Source organism: Hemiscyllium ocellatum, chromosome 43 (genome assembly GCF_020745735.1).
Source record: "Hemiscyllium ocellatum isolate sHemOce1 chromosome 43, sHemOce1.pat.X.cur, whole genome shotgun sequence".
Taxonomy (NCBI): Eukaryota; Metazoa; Chordata; class Chondrichthyes; order Orectolobiformes; family Hemiscylliidae; genus Hemiscyllium; species Hemiscyllium ocellatum.
In genome coordinates, this window is record NC_083443.1 from 19,957,368 (window position 1) to 19,979,234 (window position 21,867).

At 38.7% G+C, this 21,867-nt stretch overlaps 1 protein-coding gene across 1 annotated transcript in view; it reads right to left on the reverse strand.

Moving 5' to 3' along the window:
• The window catches only part of kat6b (K(lysine) acetyltransferase 6B), a 210,042-nt gene that overhangs the window by 88,282 nt on the left and 99,893 nt on the right, over positions 1–21,867 (reverse strand). Inside the window, exons 6-8 of the mRNA XM_060854023.1 lie at positions 18,211–18,343; positions 12,947–13,002; positions 11,301–11,425 (exon numbers count right to left, since the gene is read on the reverse strand). Coding sequence (XP_060710006.1) covers positions 11,301–11,425; positions 12,947–13,002; positions 18,211–18,343 — 314 coding nt within the window. The remainder of the gene's footprint in view (positions 1–11,300; positions 11,426–12,946; positions 13,003–18,210; positions 18,344–21,867) is intronic.

Below are 21,867 nucleotides of genomic sequence, written 5' to 3' on the forward strand. Positions count from 1 at the left end.
GAATGGAATTCTCAAATGATTAATCGAATTTCCAATTCATTATGATGTGAAGATGGGTGAATAGAAATTCAGGTAAGGTCAATACATTTCACCTCATACAAAGTAGAAGTGAAAATGGCGCCTCATCGTGATCAGTCACTTCAACCACAGTCAAGGAGAAACAAGTTCATTTTGTTGAGAGATAGGCCTGCAGCTGGCACCTGGCTCTACTCGAATTTTCTTCGGATATTCCAGCAAAATCTCGTTTAATATAAATAATGGGGACTATGGGAAAATGGGGATTGGGGAGACCAGCAAGAAATATCACTTGCAATTGTTCAAATGTCTAACACAAAGTATAGCACAGTCTGAATGAAGGTATAAATCATATTTATCGATGAAACAAAAGTAAAGTTAACAGTGTTTTTAAGAAACATTGTTAATGCAGGGACAGAGGGTCATCATGATGCATAAGGTAGACTCTCTCATTCTTGTTAAGCAAGCTATATCACATATTCTTGTCTAATGCTCAAAACGCTTTATAATATCCAGCTTCTCTTCCAGTGTTACAGCCTTTCCTTTGCATTTACCACCCACAATTTTATCTTCTTGCTTCTTACTAACAGTCTTGTCACTATACCCCTCCATTTTTTTCTAAAAAAGGGATAATCTAGGAGTAGTGCACCTTTCCCAGGAAGCTGCTCAATGTATCTTTCAGAAAGCTGCTCTGTCGGCAGCTGACATCGGCACTTGTGCAGAACAGCGCGCAGACTTTGGCACAGACATCGGCATACGTGCAGAACAAAGTGCACAAAACGATCACCGCTCTTGCAAACAGAGGCAAGTGTTCTTGAAATTCCTGTTCCTTAATTGCTCAGCAATGTTACATGTGGATCACGCTGCCAGAACGCAAGTATTCGGAGAACTGCCTATATTACATAATAAAAGAATTAACATAACTCATTCATTAATTGTGACGTCTTGGGCACTTGAACAAAAGAACAAAAATATAATTAAAGGGCAAATAAAATGCTGAGATTATTAGCAACTAAGTTCCAATGCTATTTGAGTTACACGTGAATGGTCTTGCAAGAAAATCATGCAAATCAAGCAAATAAAAATGTGCCCAATTAATGTACTCAAATTTGATATCATCTTACAGATCAAGAAAACTTCTTGAGTCCAGACTACAAAATACGTACCCTATTTGAATAAATCCATTAAAAACAATCTTTCTAATTTAACACCTATAGTTATAAAAGTTGAATCAGACCAGGGCAGATGATAGATTTCCGTGATCAAGACAAGGAAAATACAGACATGGGGTTTGGGACTAGGATAACAAGAACTATGTCACCTGTTTTTCTGAAAAAACAATAGAATAAAATATATACAGCAACTTTCTGCCTGGAAGCAATTTGTACCTGGTACTGAAAGAAAATCTTTCGTTAAAACTGCCTTATTTTCAGATCATGCCTCTAGATAGATTGATTGCTTCCATGGATACATTATAAGCTTAATATGAAATTCCTAAATATGAAAACATGAGGGGGATATTTACAAACAAACAGGATGTTGGTAAATTTACTGACTGACTTCCACATAAAATCTGCAATGTTCATCCCACTAGATTTTAAATTTCAAGTATGATCATGTCAAGGGCAGTAGGTGAATTCAAGGAGATTTCAACAGCATTCTAACAATGAATAACATGACATATTCCTAATTAATGTCACAGCTAATCTATCAATTACAGAGAGAAGATGAGTTCAATTAATATCTGGAATTCAAAAATCAAGCTCCTGCAATCAATCTACAATTGAACAAGCTGCCATGATTCCTAGCTGACAAAGAACTTTGAGAGACATTAAAAATAGCAGAAATAACTTACAGGTAGGCTACAAAACATCTTGGAGGAACGTTCACATATCTCTAAGGATGCACATTAATATTCTTGATAATCATTGATATTCTTATGCTCAAGGTAGATAATAACGTATAAACTAGGGTAGGATGCAACTTCTCAATATTGAAATAATAGTGACATCAGCCCTCTAGTAAAACTATTACCAAGTTTGTAAACAAGTCAGGTGTAGTGTACAAAGTAACGAGCCTTTCATGGTTTTTTCAGGGAAAAAAAAGAAAAAGAAATACAGCAAAGCTGGAAAAGTTAATCTGTAAGGTTAAACAGGAGTTCATTAAATTATGATTATTTTGAGAAATGCACTCCATTGAAACAGTGTCTTCGTTAATCCATTATATTCTTAATGTAGTGGTCAGAGACCAATTAAAAGAGAACCATAAAGTTTGTCACCATCCTTTGCCTGCTCCATGACAACATGGAAGTTGTAGTAATAACAAGTGGTTCCACCACTGAGCCACTCCCTGTTCAGACTGGTGTCAAGCAGGGGTGTACCATCACCCCAACGCTGTTCGCAATCTACTTCACTGCAGTGCTTCACCTCACTGCCAACAAGCTCCCCACTGGATTGGAGCTGACTTACAGAACCAGCGGGAAATCATTCAATCTCCGTCAAGCCAAAACCAGAGTCGTCCTAACCAGTGTCAATGCCATTGAGCTGCATCATGCAGATGATGTTTGTGTATGTGCAATCTCAGAAGATGAACTCCAGACCACTGGTGGCACCTTTACAGAGGCATAGGAGAGCATGGGTCTCACTTTGAACATCCATAAGCTTAAGGTCCTCAATCAACCAGGCCCAATCATCAAGGTCCATGGGGAGACCTTAGAAAACGTTGACCTTGGCAGTGTCCTGTCACCCAAACCAGCTAGCGATGAAGTGATCCAGCACCATCACTACTGTGCCAGCACAGCCTTCGGCTGCCTGAGAAAATGGGTGTTCAAGGACAACAACATCAGATTCGACACTAAGATCATGGTTTACAGATTGTGCTGGTTCCCGCCCTCCTATGTGGCTCTAAAATGTGGAGTCACATGAGGCGCTGGAGCAGTACCACCAATTTTACTTGCACAAGATCCTGTGAATTTACTGGGATGAAAGATGCATTGACACCAACGTCCTCGACCAACATCCCCAGCATTATGGCACTGACCACCCTTGATGAGCTACAAGTGGGTGAGCACATTCCACATGACCTATACGAGAATCCCCAAATGGTTGATCTACTCCCAGCTTCAAAACAGCTGGCGAGCCCCAGGTGAATTGCTTCAGGAACACCCTCAAGGTCTCACTAGCAAAGTGTGGCATTCCCACAGACACCTGGGAATCACTGGGCCAAAACCGTATAAAGTGGAGAAAGGGCATCCGGGAAGGAGTAGAGCACTTGCAGACTTGCCAGTGAGAAAAAGTGGAAGCCAGGCAAAAACAGCGCAAGGAGCGTGCTGCCCACTCTTGCACCCCACATATCCTTTCCACCAACAACCTTCTGCTCCAAGTGCAACTGAGCTTGCAGAAGCCTCATCAGTCTGTACAGGTACTTATGGAATCACCTTGGGAGTGGAAGGGAGTCTGTGTTCAACTGCCAATGAAAGGAGAGCCCAAAAGTAATGCCTCATGACAGCTAAAATAGTATCATCTAAATTAAATGCCTCACGCTTGAAGTAAGGTTCTGACAACTATTCTATCAAGAAGAAAACACAGTATTGAAGTGTATTATTGACTGGTCCTTCTCCAGATATATTTGATGAATTAATTAGCAAACGGACCCAACAAGACTCATTCTATTAGACATCACAGGGTCCCAAAGGCTCAAACTACCCTAACAAAGGTCATTAATAACGGTACACATTTTAGAAATATTTTTGATTTCTATGGTTGCATTTAATAGGATTATGGTCAGCATAATTTCACTTCCTTCCTTCCTTAAGCCCAGAACTCCTGCATGAAGTTCAAGTACAAATACCTGTTAAACCTGGGGAAATTTGTAAAACAACAGTTTGACCAAAGAGATATGTTTTTGGATGTCAGTCAGAGTAACAGGTCATTTCCTCTTCTTCATTGTTACTCACCCACTTTTTTGCATTTCTCTACATTACGTATGACTCACAAATGGTTATCCTGATATCTGGCCACATCATCTAAAACTAGCTAGAATCTGAGAAACAAATTTGCTAATTTTCTATTTCCCCATTCTCATCCCACAATTCCAAAGGCAGCTGCAAACAACATCTCTACAGTTACCAAACAAGTCAGACTTGAAAATGATTAACCAGAACAACAAAGTGATTAGTCACTGTGACCAGACAAGCTGAAGTGATCATTTTTCTCATTCAATCCATTCAGAAATTGGATATGGTTCAATTCTTCTGAAATCTCCAGCTATAGGAGGTGGAAAAAAGAACAGAACAAATTTGCTAGTTCTCACCAGCTCAATACTATGAATGAGTGGAGAGTGCAGTTGAGTTTCATGCAACTGTTAGTGTTCTTAAAGTGCTGAGTTGGGATAACATCTAAGTTTGTTCTCAAAAAGGCATGTAGCTCGTGAGCTCAATATAGCATGCTCCACACTCTACGCATGATATACCATATAAATTATTGAAGCCTCTTGTCAACTTGTTAACAAACTGGCAGTTGTATTTATAGTATTAAATAAAACTGCCAGCTGTGAAGAGCCCTCTTCTGATCTGATATTTTTTTCACATGACTGCTAAAACCCAAACTTTGCATTAGTTTTCATGAACTAAAAAGAAAATGATCAGTGTTTTGGCTGAGGACTAGTAAAGCACCCATTGTAAGTCACTCTAGTTGATCCAGTAGATAACTAGTATCCAACGCAGAAAGTAGTAATGGAGTCAAAGTGACAAAAATATCCTTACCTCTAACAAAATATGGACTACAATTTCCCAGCCACACAGCAAATGACCAGCAATATAGCGGCTGCTGAGAACTTTCCCAGGATCTGCTGCCTGCTCACTGGAAGCAAGTAGACTAATAATATTCTTAAAGAAAGAATTTGGCGCAATTTTATGGTCTCTCTGCCATTTTCCTGACAGTGGAAATAAGGGGGGGGGGGGGTATCTTGTCAGCTCAATGGAGGGTGCCTCTGTGGGATGCTTGGATGGAGTGATGCTAGCAGCAACCATCAAAACTGGCAGCTCAATGCCATAAGGAAGAAGCGGCATTTAGGAAAGGTTTCAATCATGTCCAACACTGATCCAAAGGAGGTGTTTCTTCACCAACTTAAGTGTCTAAATGTTAGCTTTTCAATGTTCTGTGCACAGTCCAGAGAGAGAGCTTGCCTCATGTTGAGATGTCCTTGCAGTCCCCAAATTGCCTTAGCACCATTCAGCACTCACTGCGGGGCTACCGAGGCTCTACAGCATCTGGCCTCTGATTGGGCCATCTGCCTAATCTTATGTTATGACTAGTTGGCCTGAGTTCTAGATGATATTTAAACAATCCTAGAGACTCAGCCAATAGCTACAAGGTGCTCAAGTAAAGTTGCAATACTTTACAAATCAACACAGACATTTATTGAACAATAAGTAGTATTTGTTGCTAATATATTGGTATAGTTTAGATCTGTGACACTGATTTAAGAATAAAAGTACGCAACTGCAAATTAAATTGAAATACCTATATATAGAGAACTTTTTTGAACACCACAAAGATTTGTCTTGCATTAACGAAACACAATATGTAGCAAGTTGTTTATCAGACCTTATTATCCTGAGGTCAGAAGTATAAGAACAGATGAACATTGAGCACCTAGGTCCTTGCTGTGATAATAGTGATTGCTCATCTTCTCAGAATTTGTCAAGAGTATTACATTCTGAATATCAAGTGCTGCACTTCAATATACTGTCCTTTTGAGATTTCAGCTTTAAATAAATAATTACCAATCAGTCAGATCCAAAAAAATCTATCCTGAAAATGTTTGTTACAGAAGCATATTTAACAGTCGTGCTAGATGCGGTGGTGGGATTCCAATGACAAGCTAAGATCGAGTCTGGTCCTATTGGGACACAATTAAGACTGATCAATTCTGAAGTCCATGGTATGCTTATGATCAGCTATGTTGCATCAGCATGATAAATAGGAGTGGAAACATTGATAAAGAGCAAAATTAGACCATTCAGCACTTCAAGCCTGCTCTGCCACTCAATATGATCATGGCTGATCATTCATCTCAGTACCCTGTTCCTGCTTTCTGCCCACATCCCCTGATCAGTTTAGACCTAAGGACTAATATCTTGAAAGGTCTTAACAAATCCTGTGGCAGAGAACTGCACAGACTCACTATTCTCTGGGTGAAGAAATTTCTCCTCATCACCATCCTAAAAGCCCTTAAACTGTGATCCCTGGTTCTGGATTACCTAGTCATCAGGAACATCCTTCCTGCATCTACCTTGTCGAATTCTGTTAGAACCTAAAAGGTTTCCATAAGATCCTCCCTCATTCTTCTAAACTCCAGTGAATGAAGTCCTCACCGATCCAGTCCCCCTCTGTATGTCAATCCCACCATTCCAGGAATCAGTCCAGCAAACCTTCTTTGCATTCCTTCAACAGCTAGAACATCCTTCCTCAGATTGGAGACCAAGACTGCACACAATGAATATTTGCAGTTAGTATAAATGGAATTAACGACAGAACAAATATAGAAGTATTTTCCTCCCAGTGTAAAATCTAGACTCGTTAATTTCTTCCTTTGTTCAAAAACTTTCTCGTGCCAATGTGAAATTTTGAAGGGAAATGTAGCTTCCCCCAATTCAAACATAATTTATTCTATATTTACTCCCAACTTTACCTTTTAAAAATTAAAGCTGGAAGGACAACGCTTGACCAGTTGCATGGCTGAGCTTTAAAGATGGCGCCGGTGCCAGGAATCCCAGGAGGTCCTGGCAGTGGCCAGTACGTCTGCCTGCAGTGAGTAGGAGAATATGATGAGTGGGGTGCATAGAGATGTAGTGCATAGTTAATGAGGTGAGTGTGGGAAGATAGTGCAAGAAAACCAGCTGGAGGTCGAAGAAAGAAACACCCCATGAAACTTGCCAAAAATGATACTTAGTTGTTTTCTGTTAAGATTCAGCCCAACGTGTCTTTTTTCACCAATACTCAAGTTCTGTACTACTAAATGACTGTGTGAAGAAAATTTATTATATAACTTCATTTTACAATTAAACTTGCTAGTAGTTTTCTGATAGTGTTTACATATGTCTCAGATACAACTTAAAATGACAAACATTCGCACAAGTATACTTCAAACCATTCAAATGGAGTCTAACTGGTCACAGAATTTAGTTCACTTTTATCTTCCACATTCTATGCTATTTCAACATTCCTTAAATAAAACATTTTGTTCCAAGTTCGGGTCTGGTTCGGTCCTCGTCACCTGTTTAATTGTGTATTCACTGATATGGCATACCAGGATGGCAATCCATAGATTCAGAAAATACCATGAATTAGGAATAAAGAGAATAAAATCATCTTTTATGCTCCAGTACGGGTGATATATTGTATTGCAGAACAAAATCTTGACTGTTTAGAGAGTTATTTTGTTTATCTCAAATGAAGTTTCAACCTTACAGTTATGCAATTTTCCCCCATATTGGTAAATTGAAAAAAAAGTTATTATTTCACATATGCAGTACACTTAAAGATATATATTGTATTCATAAGAACATATCATCTATTTCAAATTGAACTACTTTTAACCTGATTAAGTTCATTCTCAAATGATATTAAAAAATGGTTAGCTCTTAGTTTATGTGTAGGCATAGATTTGCCAACTGGATCAGAAATGAGAAGTTTAAATGAATATTGTAAATATAAGCACATTCACATTAGCACATTTCATTGTGCTAATCTTTGTAACACTATAACACTATAAGACTATAACTTTCAAAATGAAGGGGTCCAGGTGATACTCAGTAGCCAGGGTAAAACATTCTGGGAGATGGCAGCCTCTTTCTGGGACGATGTTAATAATATAGAGCTGTGGTGAGTATGTCAAGGAAGCTGTTGAGGGTCCATTCTGTCTTTTAGAAAGTGAGGACTGTAGATGCTGGAGATCTGAGTCAAAATGTTGAAAAAGCACGTCAGCCATCAGCAGAGGAGCAGGAAAGTCGACTTCAACTTTCCCTTCCCCTCCGTCAAGGACATACAAGTTGTGGGCCTCCTCCACCACCAAATCCAGACCACCTGATGACTGGAGGAAGAACGCCTCATCTTCAGCCTTGGGACCCTCCAAATGCATGGCATCAACATTGACTTCATCAGTTTCGTCATCTTCCCTCCTCCCACCTCATCTCGGATCCAACTCTACAACTCAGCACCGTCCTCTTGAACTGTCCTACCTGTTCATCTTTCTGCCCACCTATCCACTCCAACCGCCCCCCACCCCCCCCATTGCCTTGCCAGCTACCTTCCCACATCCCCACCCTGCTAATTATCTCTCAGCTCCCTTCCGCTCCCCCCCCCACCACGCATTCCTGATGAAGGGCTTATGCCCGAAACGTCGATTCTCCTGCTCCTCAGATGATGCCTGACCTGCTGTGCTTTTCCAGTGCCACACTTTTCGACTCCATTCTGTCTTTCCCAGTCTACCCTTCGGTGTGAAGTATGCCCATTCGATCATCATGTCCATGCCCTGGGGTTCCAACTTCATGTGTCCCAGTCTAGGTAAGGAAACAGTGCTGGCTGCTTATGCACAGTTTAATCATCCTATCTACATGCTTGCTGACCCATGTTGTCTCCCAGGCCCTTGTATGTCTCAAGTTTTACTCACACTCACACATATTCACTCACTTACACATACAACATACTCACACACTTTCATACATACACTTACATCCCACTTCTGTACAACTCTGCAACTCCTCAACATGCATTTAATTCCAGCCTCTTATGCATCCATGTTTTTAATTCACTGCACATTTAAGAAGTCCTTTACATTCAATAGCATTGCCATTGCTAAATCCCCCTAATATCAACATCCTGGAGGTCACCACTGACCAGAGACTGTCCGAAACAGCCCACTTAAACACAGTGGCTTCAAGAGCAGGTCAGAGGCTGGAGATTCTGTAGTGAGTAACTCCTGTCTCCCAAAACCTATTCATCATACCTCAGATGGGGGAGGGTTGAGGGGGAAGAGTCCTTCTTAATAACATCAACCATTTGTGGGAACTGAACCCATGCTGTTGGCATCACTCTGTGTCGCACATCAACTGTATAGCCAACTAAGCTAACTGACCCCCACTGAAAATTTAAAATGGGGGTAGAAGTCAGCAGTTGCCTGGATGGGTGCAGCTTCGACAATACTCAAGGAGGTCAACACCATTCAGGGACAAAGCAACCCAAGCTCGATTGGTATCACATTCACAAACATCTGGTCCCTCCACCGCTGAAACTCAGTCACAGCAGTGTATTGCAGACATTCACTGACGCACCTTAGACAGCACCTTCCAAACCCACACGCTCTACCATCTAGAAGGACAAGGGGCAGCAGATATATGGAAACACCACCCCTTGGAAGTTCTCCAAGCCACTCCACATCCTGACTTGGAAAAATGTCAGCCATTCCTTCAGTGTTGCTGAGTCAGAATCCTGAAATTCCCTCCCGAAGAGCATTGCGAGTCTACCTGCAGCACGTGAACTACAGCGGTTCAAGAAGATGGGAGCGAGCTGCCTTCCCGATGGAGGTGCCAGCAACTAGGGACGGGCAACAAATGTTGGCCTCAGCCAGTGACACCCACTTTCAATGAATGAATTTTTTTAAAAAGCGCTCCTTAAAACTTGCCTCTTTCACAGAGCCCTTACCCTCCTGCTCTGTTTTCTAATACTTCTTGATGTCACATTTTATTTATTAATGTCACAGGAATTGCTGCGAGTTTGGACCTGGACAACTGGGTTTTGGATGAGCTGCAGGATTTTCTCCCTCAGGTTTTCCTTGTCTCGACAAATTTAAAAATTTTTTCGCAGGGTTGGAGATTCAGGAGGGCATTGCTGGCTGGACCAACATTGCTTGCCATTGTCACTTGCCCTTGAGAAGATGGAAGTGGTCTAATTTCCTGAACTGCTACCATCCATGAGCAGGCAGCTTAAACCAGGTCAGTATGACTCACTGCACAAAAACAATTCTTCCTTGTATTCCCCCATCCGTCTGATGCCCAAAATCCACAGTGTGCTGCATTTGCTGACACAGGTACTATCATGTTGTATGTCACTGTAAATCAAACGTCTGTAGATTTCAGGGATGGGGGAATGGTGGTGGAGTGGTGGTGAGACCGACTGGGAAAGGTACCATGGAGAGATTGGGAGAGCTGGGAAGGGAGCAGGTAGCACGAGAACCTGGATGGATGGCATCGGAACCTAAGAGGTGGGATATGGGGAGATCCAGGCTGAGTGCAAAGGAATGGAGACAACAGAAGGGGAGAGGGCCTCCTGGGGCCTGAATCCTTCCTCTAGCCCCCTCCACTCCTGGTCCTGGGCCATTTGCTTTTCACACTCTGTGGGTTACACCCCTCCCACCCCCCACTTCAGCCCCATTCCGGCATGCCCTCCAGCCACCAATAAACCTTAGTTCGAAACATTGTACCCTTCACTGCACTTCCGGATGATGTTACACATAAAGCCCTGTTATAGGAAGTATATTATTAAATTAGAGAATGTTCAGAAAAGATTTATCAGGATATTACTGGGAATGGAGGGTTTCAGTTTAAATAAAGGCTGAGATCTTTTCCACTGGAGTACAGGAGGTTGAGGGGTGACCTTACAGCGTTGGAGATAAAGTGACTGGTGAAGGTCTTTTTTCTAGAGTGGGGAAGTTCAAAACTAGGGATCACATTTTTAAGGTGAAGGAGAAACACTTAAAAAGGACACAAGGTGCAGCTTTTTTTGTCCAGAGAATGGTTCACGTGTGGAATGAACTTCCAGTGGAAGTGGTGGATGAGAGTACAGTTCAAATATTTAAAAGACTTTTGGATGAGTTCGTGAACAGGAAACGTTTTGAGGGGGATGAGCTAAAGTGCAGGCAGATAGGACTAGTTTAGTTTGGGAACATAGTTAGCATGGACTGGTTAGACCAAAGGGTCTGGCTCTATGCTGTATGATTCTATGACTCTATGGCATGACTATAGTTACAGACACAATAAATGTTTTAATTGTTTTTTTAGAACAATTAAACTTTTGTTCTGCTTGTTGCTGACTCTTGAACTTTTTGTTTCATAAGCATTACCAGCTCATATGCATAAAAGGCAAGAAATTATTAAATTCTGCATGATGAATTTCTTCATTATATAACTAATTTTAAAGCACACAGTTATGTGAATTCACATGTGCAATGTGCAATACTGGTCACAGTCCTAGAATTTATTGCACTAATCAAATGAAGTACCTCACCTGGACTGAAAGATCCCGAGCTTGTCTGAACATTTCCAAGTCCTCCTCTGTCACATTGTCCTGGTGGAAAGCTACACCTCCATCTGCAATATCCTTTTTGATATTTTTCATAATTTCTTCATTGTCTGCAGTTTACCAAAGTAACAGGAAAAATATTCATGTCCAAGAGCAAGATTGACTATTATATACTCCATTAAAAGCTCCATAACATGAGCACAACTCATTTGGCTGCTTTATTACTCAGGTGAGGTAAATTAGCATTCTTCATCTAACAATTTGAATACTAATAGTCACAAGACCAATCAAGACATGGCAGTGGAGGCAGGCAACTGGCACAAAGTAATTCAACAACAGCATTTACTTTGTCCAGCAAGGTTGATATTAGTGTATGCAAAGAAATGAAGGAGGGAAAACAATTAATAAAATGTAGAATAGAAATATCTACTGTTAACACATCTGCCATTTCTGTCTATCAACGCTGGAAGCAACAACCACAATGGTCGCATCACAGTTCGAAAAGGAAGAGTAAAGTGAGATGAACAATGTGGCCATTTGGATGGTCATGCGTTTCTACAAAGTTGTAATTAGTGCTATGCAGGCATTTGGGACTCTTAGTACTACAACAGACGCAAATTAAACAAGATGTTTCATCGGTGATGCAAGTTTTTATGAAAAAATGTTAAGATATTTAGTTAGCTTCAGAAAAAGGGACAAAATATTTTGTTTACATTGGAGAAGGAACAAAAGAAGCTAAGGGCTATGTGATAAATAGAGAAAACTTTCAGTGAACAGGACGCAGGTTGGTTTGGACCTTTGCTTACCATCGTCCCGATCCCGTTTAATCCTTCCGTGTGCCATGTTCCCCATCCCTGCTGAGGGGGTCCCCATTTGAGGGGTCAATCTATACGTTAATCTGCCTAATATTTTGTGCTTTACAAAGAAGGAAGTTTGTCTGAAATGAGCAAATGATTTCAATGAGCATGTCCTGGAAGCCTTCCATTCATGAGAAAAGGCAGGGAACATGAAGCTACTAATATCTTTCTTTTGTCCGATTGGAGGGTAGATTTTTGATGTGGGAAACAATTCAGGTTTATGCTGCATATGTCGAAGTGTTGCATAATTGGGATTCCCCTTTTTACGAGACTTTCTGTGAATGGTATAAATATGAGACAACCCATCAAAAAGTCCCTTTATACAGTTGCTGTTAGGAAGTTTGCTATGAGAAAGAACACTTGATTGGCTGGAAGAACTTTGAGGAGAATTAGCAGAAGTGAAGGTGCTGGATTTGCGAGAGTTGGGGCTGTGCCTAGGAAGTGAGGATTGACAGAATGGGATTAACTTTTGAGCAATACTTGTAGACCATGTTCTGGAGTTAGAAGTACGTGACTGTTTCAAAGTGCAGTTTTTTTTAAACAAATAGCATTTTGAAAAGTCTATTATTTCACCTCGTGTCTTTCGACCATTAGGTGAAGGTGTAAAGAATTTAGTTAGGCCATCAACAAGGCCAAAAGTTGTTTGGTTAACTGTGAGTTTGGTAGTACCAGCCATGATTTGGTCTGTATCAGTCAATTTGCTGCTCGAATGTTTCAGAAATGCAGCATGATGAAATGAAGGTGTTGTAGAGATTTGAGTCTTTTGACCCCTACCAGGTGACCCCCTTCCTGTGTCCATTGTCATGGATCCTTCATCATTGTCTGCAGATCTGTGGAAAAGTGCAAAACATAACATTACCACTAAAGAACGAACTTTCAATGTTTCTAAGAGTGTTTCTAAAATTACAAATATATAAAGAGAAAAACAATGGGGAGGAAAATCAGATGCACAAATGAAGAATTCACAACCTTCAGTATATGATTACATTTCTACTTGTTTATATTTTCATGACCATTTTTCATGTTTTGCTCCATGTCAGCTGGAGTTATTTCCACCACATCATTTACATTCCCGCATCTCAAACCATTATACAGTAAAAGGGATAAAGCAATTAAATTGGTTCTAAGTCACTGCTGATGTAATTAAACACGATAAAACAAATAAACTTTTTAGATAGGCATGTCCTCCCTCAAGGAAATGCTCTTTTGTAATCATACACCCTCTCCAAATAGGTCAGCGAAAATGGACCTTGATTATATGCAAAACTGCATTCTACTTTGCTGTGACAATGTGCATCAACTTATCAATAAGTGATGTTACTGTATAAAATGCTTCAATGTGGGCTTTGTGACCATCCATCATGAGCAGATAATTTACTGCTGAACAAATATAAAAGGAAATCTTCAACAAGTTATCTAATTGACATCTTTACAATTGTTCTTGCATTCCTTTCAGAACTATCTTTTGTGTATTTTGTATTAAATCACCCAAGAGCCTTTGGAATACATAGCTTAGGTTCGGTATGATTTACAAATGGCAGTATTAAGTTATGAAATAATTCAAATGCCTCATAAATATAATTGCTTATAACATGACTGTTGATGGATATTGCCAGATTTCAATTATATATTCTTCAAAAACCATTAAAACAACTGCCTCATGAGGGGCTTTATTGCAACAGGCAGCTCCTGTAAGTTGAAGTGAACTAGGGATATTGACTGGAATAAATAGTGAATAAAAACCTAAATATAATTAATTATTCAAGCTGACAGAATTAATCACATGCTTTGAAGTACACGCCCTTAGATTAAACTTAAAACAGGAAACAACAGATAAATTCAACTAAATTTACATACCACAAGTACACAGATGTATGCTAACATAGGGCATAATTTTCATAAAAATTTTGATAACCTTTACAAAGTCTACAATTGGAACAACATTGTACTTAATACGGCTAAATGAGAAGTGAAGGAGATTTAGGATAGCAAAATAAATGGTCACATTTTGATAACAGTGAAACAGGGCGATGACTTGGCAGCAGTTGAAACAGCTGCAGTGTCAGATGGAGACGAACTAAAGACAAACAGAATGGTCAGGCACTTTGGGAGAAGCAAGGAGTTGAAGTCTGAAGTCATACGAGAATAAAATTCTGAGTTTGATCATCGGCTTTTCAAAGGAATACTATGCAACTGGAAAGAATACACAGTATTGACACAAAGAATTAAGGCAAAGGTAGTACGAGCGAATCAAGATTATTTCCTTGAACCAAATTATCGTGAGTGAAAATGTCAGTAATAGTGAACTATTTTGGAATGCAGCACATGAGGCCATGCCATCAATTGAGTAAGTGGATAGTTATAAGAAATTACATGCATAATGCCTTAAAATTGTCAAATAATGACTATCCTATTGAGTTCACTTCTACCACAGTATTTGCCAGCTGATTGCCTATTCATATAATACCAATAAGTGTAGAACAATATGGTGGTGGACAGGCTTGGGAATTGGAGACTGTCAAACAAGAGAAACATGTTCAATGTGTCCATTCAATAAATGAATTGCTTTAACTTAAGCTGAATCACCTTTTCACATTTCACAAACTACCTTCCCATAACTTCTATTGATCATAGAATCCTCAAAGTGTGGAAGTAGGCCATTCAGCTGATCAAGTCAACACCAACCTTGTGTGGTGAAAAGCATCAAAAACAAAATCATATTGTCAAATTACAAAAACATTCCTATTACCAATTACAAATAACTACAAAACATCAACTGCTTTCCAAACAATAACTTTTTAAAAAATAATTTAGCAATAGGTGATATCATGGTTAAACAGAAACATCATTTGAGTTGAGACCGATATAATAAATCAAAATCATGAGCTGCTGTCTTTGTACAACATTGTTCCTCTCAGTTTCATATCCTCCTTTGCACTACATTCGGTTTATCCTCAAAAGCAGTCTTCAATGAAATACAGTTTTGTCCTCTCCAAATCCCTCATGACTTCAATCCTCCATCACTGGCATTTCATACAAAATGACTTCCTTAATACCATCATTAGTGACAGAACCTTAAGCCATTTTGAAATTTCCTTTGTCTCAACACCCTCAAAAGAAATTTTGAAACTCATCTTCTCAACTACTTGGTTAGTTACTTCACCCATATTTTCTTCAGGTTCAGTCTTTGTTCTTTCATACTGTATGTAACTTATCCCTACTGTCACATTAACTTGGGAATACATGGGTAGCTCAATAATTCAATCTCTGAATCATGAGAACTGATCTTTCTGTTTGCCAAATGAAGAACTTTCAAACTGGCTTTTCTCTAGGAATGACAGTGCACTCCTGCAAATGGCAACAGATGTGGTTCTGAAATCCAGATCATTACACTGGTTGGTTAAACAACATTGCCTCAAAAATGTGTTGGATATGATTAAGTATTCTTAAAAGCAACATATTAGTGACAGATATTTCATGTAATGACGGTCTTCTGTCATGGTTCACAACATTGCACTATGTGAACATGATGTGCTCTTACGCTGCATTCAAAGAAATGTCTAGCTCAAACAATGACTTTCTAACTTATGGGAAAACAATTCCAGACAAAATATGGAGTAATTTGCTCAATGCTCCTGGCAGTACTTGGATACACAATTAGAAGATACATTCCTGTCAGACTGATACACAGAACCACATTTCTCAAACAGATATATTGAAGATCTTAATGAATGGAACTGCACAGCAACCAGCTGTGAAAGATTAACAGTTTTAAATAAATGTAAGGACTTAACCATTTTAAATAGAATTAGTAGGAATGTGTATGTACATGGGAATTCATTTCCTTTACTCTTGACATCCAAAATAGAGTGTCACCTTATGTGGAAGTCATTTGTATTGAATTCAGAGTTCAGTTCAGTTGAAAGATGAAGAACTTGCAATGATTGTGGATGACAGTGACATACTTCTTGTTGAAAACGTGTCATGAAGGAGAAGTGAACACTAGAACAGTATTTGCTTTAGCTACAAAAGGTCAACATCCATCAACTTTAACATGAATGTATATTTTTTCAGGTCTCTTTACCCAGTTTGACAGTTGTTGAAGATTGGAAGAGAAGCTGTTTGTACTCAATTACTTTACTGACAAGGCAACAATGAAGGTTTTGAGGGCAGTTGCCACTAAATAGACCTTTCAATACAATAAGACTGCAAGTTTTCCTGAGCCTCGAAATAAAAATCTTTTTAATGGACTGGAAACTTGTTTTAGAATTAAAAATACAAAATCAAGAACAATTTTCCTCTGCAGATTTTTAAATTTGGAATTACATTAATAATTCAGAATCAAAGGGAAATACTACAGGTCTTTACTTAATTGTTGCTTACGCGTTTGATTTAGCATAAGGGGTATCCCCATCAGTTTAAAAATAAGCAATCCATTCTTGGACCATGAGCAACTGAAAGGAACTTGCAGCTTTTCTGTACTAGTGAACAAATACACTAATCAATGTGGTAATGAACCAATAAAAAGGATGGTGTTAGTTTTAATTCTTGGCTTATGCTGAGTTATCAAGATAAGAGAATAACAGGGGTCTAAAGGATTTGGGTCTTGCATACTTGGGATAGAAAGGAAAAGTAAGAAATTCACTGACTTTCTTATTCTTTTGTATTCAGCAATACTCTGTTGAATTGTATTGGTCAATGAACACTAAGGCTGTGCTCAGTTCCAAATTAAATGATTCTGATTACAAAATTACAAACGACTAACTGATTGATTCAGAAGTTGAGTTTCCAATTTTTTTTAAAAAAGGTGATGAGGCAGAAGAAATTTCAAAATGGCACAAGGTTCTCCCTGCAATGGTGGTTTGAAGGAGATGGTTATGTATAAAATGCTGGAGGACACAAGTCATGAAGGATTTGAAGAAGAGGACAAAAATATATGTCAGTGAAGACAATTATGTTGGACAAACAAAACCTAGCACAAAACCTACATGAAGATCAAAGAATGTTATTAAGATCTGCCCAAATATGAAAAGCACAATAAGATACATCATTGAGTTTTTCAGGGGCACATGAAAGTATAAGTATTGATGAAAGCAAAGGCAAAGAAACCAATGGGTAATAGCAGATTGGTGTGCGTTCAGCTCTAAGATTAGGAGCCAAATTTAAAGATAGTTGTAGATTTCTAACTTAGGAGCATGACATATATTTAAGGGTTTTGAGATAAACAAGAATAAGTACAGAACTTTTAAACTTACATAAAATAACAAGTTGTAAATCTTATTTTAAAAATCATGAAATAATTAGTTAAATTCCATTGGTTGATGCAAAAATAATTCAAAAAGTCAAGCACTAAGTTGAGTGGCTACCTATTTTCATATAAAATTGAAGAACACAAATGAATTTCACCACAGTTATGACAGCCTATATAGTGTCTGCTTTCTGTGCCTTAGTGATAAATAAAATTCCTGTAAACTGACAGTTTTCAACAAGTTAGCATTACATAAGAACATAAGAAATAAGAGCAAGAGCATTTTTTTAGACTGAACATTTGAACGACTATGATGTTCAATTAAGGCTGACCTTCTATCTCAGTTACACCTTCTTGCACAATCCCCATATTGCTTAGTTTCTTTTGTGCCAAAAGCATAAATCAGCCTCACAGGTACACTCACTGAAAAGAGCAAAATATATTTCCCAGACATCTATCTGGTTTTGCATGTCCAAAATACTTCATCGGTTAATAGTTTGACTTCAATTGAGGTATCATGATATGGGATGTTTGAATAATAATATAGACAATTTAATTTTTGTCACTGTTTAATATTTATAGATAATGTGATTTTCTTTTAAATGGAGCATCAATTTTCAAAAGCTACATTATTAATTTAAACAACTTTGTGTCTAGTCAATCTAGGGGGCAGCATTTTGGTTTGAAGGCACGGTAATTAGAAGGAAATTTATCAGGGTTACTTCTTTCAAATACTGCACTGCAAATATCTTTAAACATTTGTTATACTTGTTTCAAATAATACACATACATGGTTCTTTGCTTTAGTTTATTTTTGGGACGTCCTACTGGTTTCGCATAACGACGTTTGATCTGTGCGGCTTTCTCATGAAGTAGCTTTCTTCCCTTTTTCTTTGGTCTGCAGATTTGACAGATCCACATTCCTGTCATAAAGGATACAGCCATTAGCTTTCTCAACAAAGTTTCCAATCTGTGCCATATATCTATTTAGAATCTACAAATCATGTGAAGCTTTAAATCCATTCCTGCGATGAAAATATGTAAGTCAGAAAACATTTCAGGAAATGAGGATTTTGTTAAATTTGCATTTTAGATAGCTCACAATTAGAAACAGAACTCAGAAGCAATAATTTAACAACACTGTTGGCACACTTACAGAAGAGATTCCATGATATCATCAGAGCTCAGAAGGTTCCTTCTCCCACAAATACCACTTCACAGTCATGAAACTCAAATCAATGGAAGATTTTTCTAAACCCACTTGATGAATAGAAGATTCTTTAACTAGAACAATAATTAGCTTTCACTGAAATATGGGAAATAAATCTCATTGAATAATATGGAGCTTGTATGTGGAGGAGAGAGCAGTCCAGAAAGAATACCAAAAAACAGATGGGACTGGAGATTAAAGGATAACAATGATTTAATTGCAAGCTAATGAGGTGTAATTTGAAATTATCACACATTAAGGTAGCATGTGATGAAATTCTGCAGCACAATCACAAATTACAAGAATGCTAGAGATTCAGATATTTTCTGTTTCCTCTGACCCTCTTGCATTACTAGCAAAAACATAATAGAAAACTATAAAATGGCCACAAGTCAAACGGAAAATTTGTTCACAAAAACATATACCCACTTTTATAAAAATGTGGCTCTGATTATATGTTGGAACTAAGATTACAGGAAATTTTACCAGAATAGACAAGTGAAGACAGGTTGAGGAATGACATTAACTTGAAAAAGGTGTAAATAAGAAAATAAATGGAGGGGACAGAAGCAATCAGGATGGTAATAAGCAATATACGATAGTAACAACAATGTAGTAATTTAAACTGATACCTACCAACTGCTCAAGCAAGGTCAGTAGATAAGACTTATTTGAGCAAGAATAAAAAGCAAGAATTCAGAATGTTGACAACTGAAGGATTTCAATGTTTCAGAAATAAAGTGGTTAGATGAGAAAAGACAGGAAAGAACTGTGAATGAAAGGCAATTTCACAGAAATGTCACATGTCAGAAAATTCTAAGTAGATTAGATGCTTAGCAGTTTACTAGAACTGATGATATCAAAGTAGTGTAGAAATAGGGTAGGACTTGGGCACTAAGCGATATAGTTAAGTTCAAAAAATTATTGAAAGGGTTAAGGTCACGATGGCTCAGCTGCATAAGCCAATCCGCAGCTATGAGACACAGGCCAGGATAGTCCAAACACAAGAATAATACCTGGATGTCAGAAGTTAAGTCATGAGGCAAGATTAAACAAAATTGACATGTTTTCTCGAGATTTTAGAATGTTAAGGGGTGAACTGATCAAAGTCTTCAGGAAAAGACTGGGTAGATAAAGTTAAACTGGTTGGAGGTTCTAGAACTAGGGGGCATAGTCTGAGATTTATAGCTGGACTGTTCAGGAGAAATGTTAGGAAATGCTTCCATATACAAAGGATGGTTGAGGTTTGGAACCTTCTGACACAAATGCAGAAGGTGCAAGGTTAGTTGATCGTTTTAAATCTGAGATTTAAATCTCGTGATTTTATAAACCTCTACACTTTAGTGAAAAAAGTCCCAGCCCACCCCGCCTCCCCTTGTTACTCAGACCCTCAATTCCCAGCAATTAGATTAGATTAGATTACTTAGACTACTTACAGTGTGGAAACAGGCCCTTCAGCCCCACAAGACCACACCAACCCTCCAAAGAGCAACCCACCGAGACCCATTCCCCTACATTTACCCCTTCACCTAACACTACAGGCAATTTAGCATGACCAATTCACCTAACCTACACATTTTTGGACTGTGGGAGGAAACCGGAGCACCCGGAGGAAACCCACGCAGACACTGGGAGAATGTGCAAACTCCACACTGACAGTTGCCTGAGGCAGGCATTGAACCCGAGTCTCTGGCACTGTGAGGCAGCAGTGCTAACCACTGTGCCACCCTGCCGCCCAATATCCCGGTAAATCTCTCCTGAACCCTCTGCAGCTTAATAATAATCTTTCTCTAACAGGGAGACCAGAACTGGACACAGTACTTCAGAAGAGGCCTCAACAATGACCAGTCTCGTCTCAACAATGACCTGTACAACCTCAACATAACATTCCCAACTCCTATACTCAAAAGGTCTGATTAAAGGCAAGCATATAAAATTCCTTCTTAACCACCCGACACAAACTTCAAACAATTATGTAACTGAACCTTAGGTGTCTCTATTTTTAACAGCCCTTCTTTCAATTGTACAGTCCTGCTCCCTTGTTTGTTTTACCAAAATAAAATACCTCTCATTTATCCAAATTAAACTCTAACTGTTGCCCTTCAGCCCACTGACCCAAGTGATCAAGATCTCTTTGTAATCTTAGGTAACTTTCTTCACTATTCACCATACAACCAATTTTGGTGTCATCCGCAAACTTACTAACTATGCAGTTTATATTCTCATCAAAATCATTTATATAAATTACAAACAAAAAACGGACCCAGCACCAACCTCTGTGAAACATCACTGGTCACAGACCTCCAGTCCAAAAAACAGCGCTCCACCATCACTCAGATTCCTGCCGTTCAGCCATTTTTGTTACCAATTGGCAAGTTTACCCTGAATCTCATGTGATCTAACTTTACTAATCAGTCTACCATACAGAATCTTATAAAAGGCTTTACAAATATCCAAGTAAACAATGTCTACTGCTCTACCCTTATCAATCGGCTTGATTTGTTTCTCAAACAATTCAATCAAGTTTGTGAGGCACGATTTCCCTCACACAAACCCATGCTGGCTATCCCTCATCATTCCTTGCCTCTCAGAACCACTTCCAACAATTTAAGTACTACTAACGTCAGACTCAGGTCTATAGTTCCTAGCATTCTCCTTACATCCCTTCTTAAACAAAGGCACAACATTAGCCACTCTCCAGTCACCCAACATCTCACCCACACTTATAGATAATAGAAATATTTCTGCAAGAAGCCCTGCAATTTCCCTAACTTCCCATAATATTCTGTGATACACTAGGTTAAGTCTTGGAGATTCATCCACCTTTATATTTTCCAAGATCTCCATCCTCTTCTGTAATGCGAACTGTTTTCGAAATATCAGTATTTAATTCCCTGAGTTCTCTAGCCTACATTTCTTTCTCCACAGTAAAAACTGATGCAAAATATTCTTTTAATATCTCTCCCATCTCCTGAGGTTCAACAAAAAGATGACTTCTTTGGTCTTTAAGGTGCCCTACTCTCTCTAGTTGCTCTCTTTTCCTTAATGTACTTGCAGAATCTCTCCTTAATCTTATTTGCCAAGGCTACCTTGTATCCTCTCTTTGTCTTCTTGAACTCTCTCTTAAGAATAACCCTGCATACATTATACTTTTCACGAGATTAATTTGAACCCAGTTGTCAATATCAAACGTATGATTCTTTTTTATTCTTGACTGGAATCTTTATTCATTTGTTG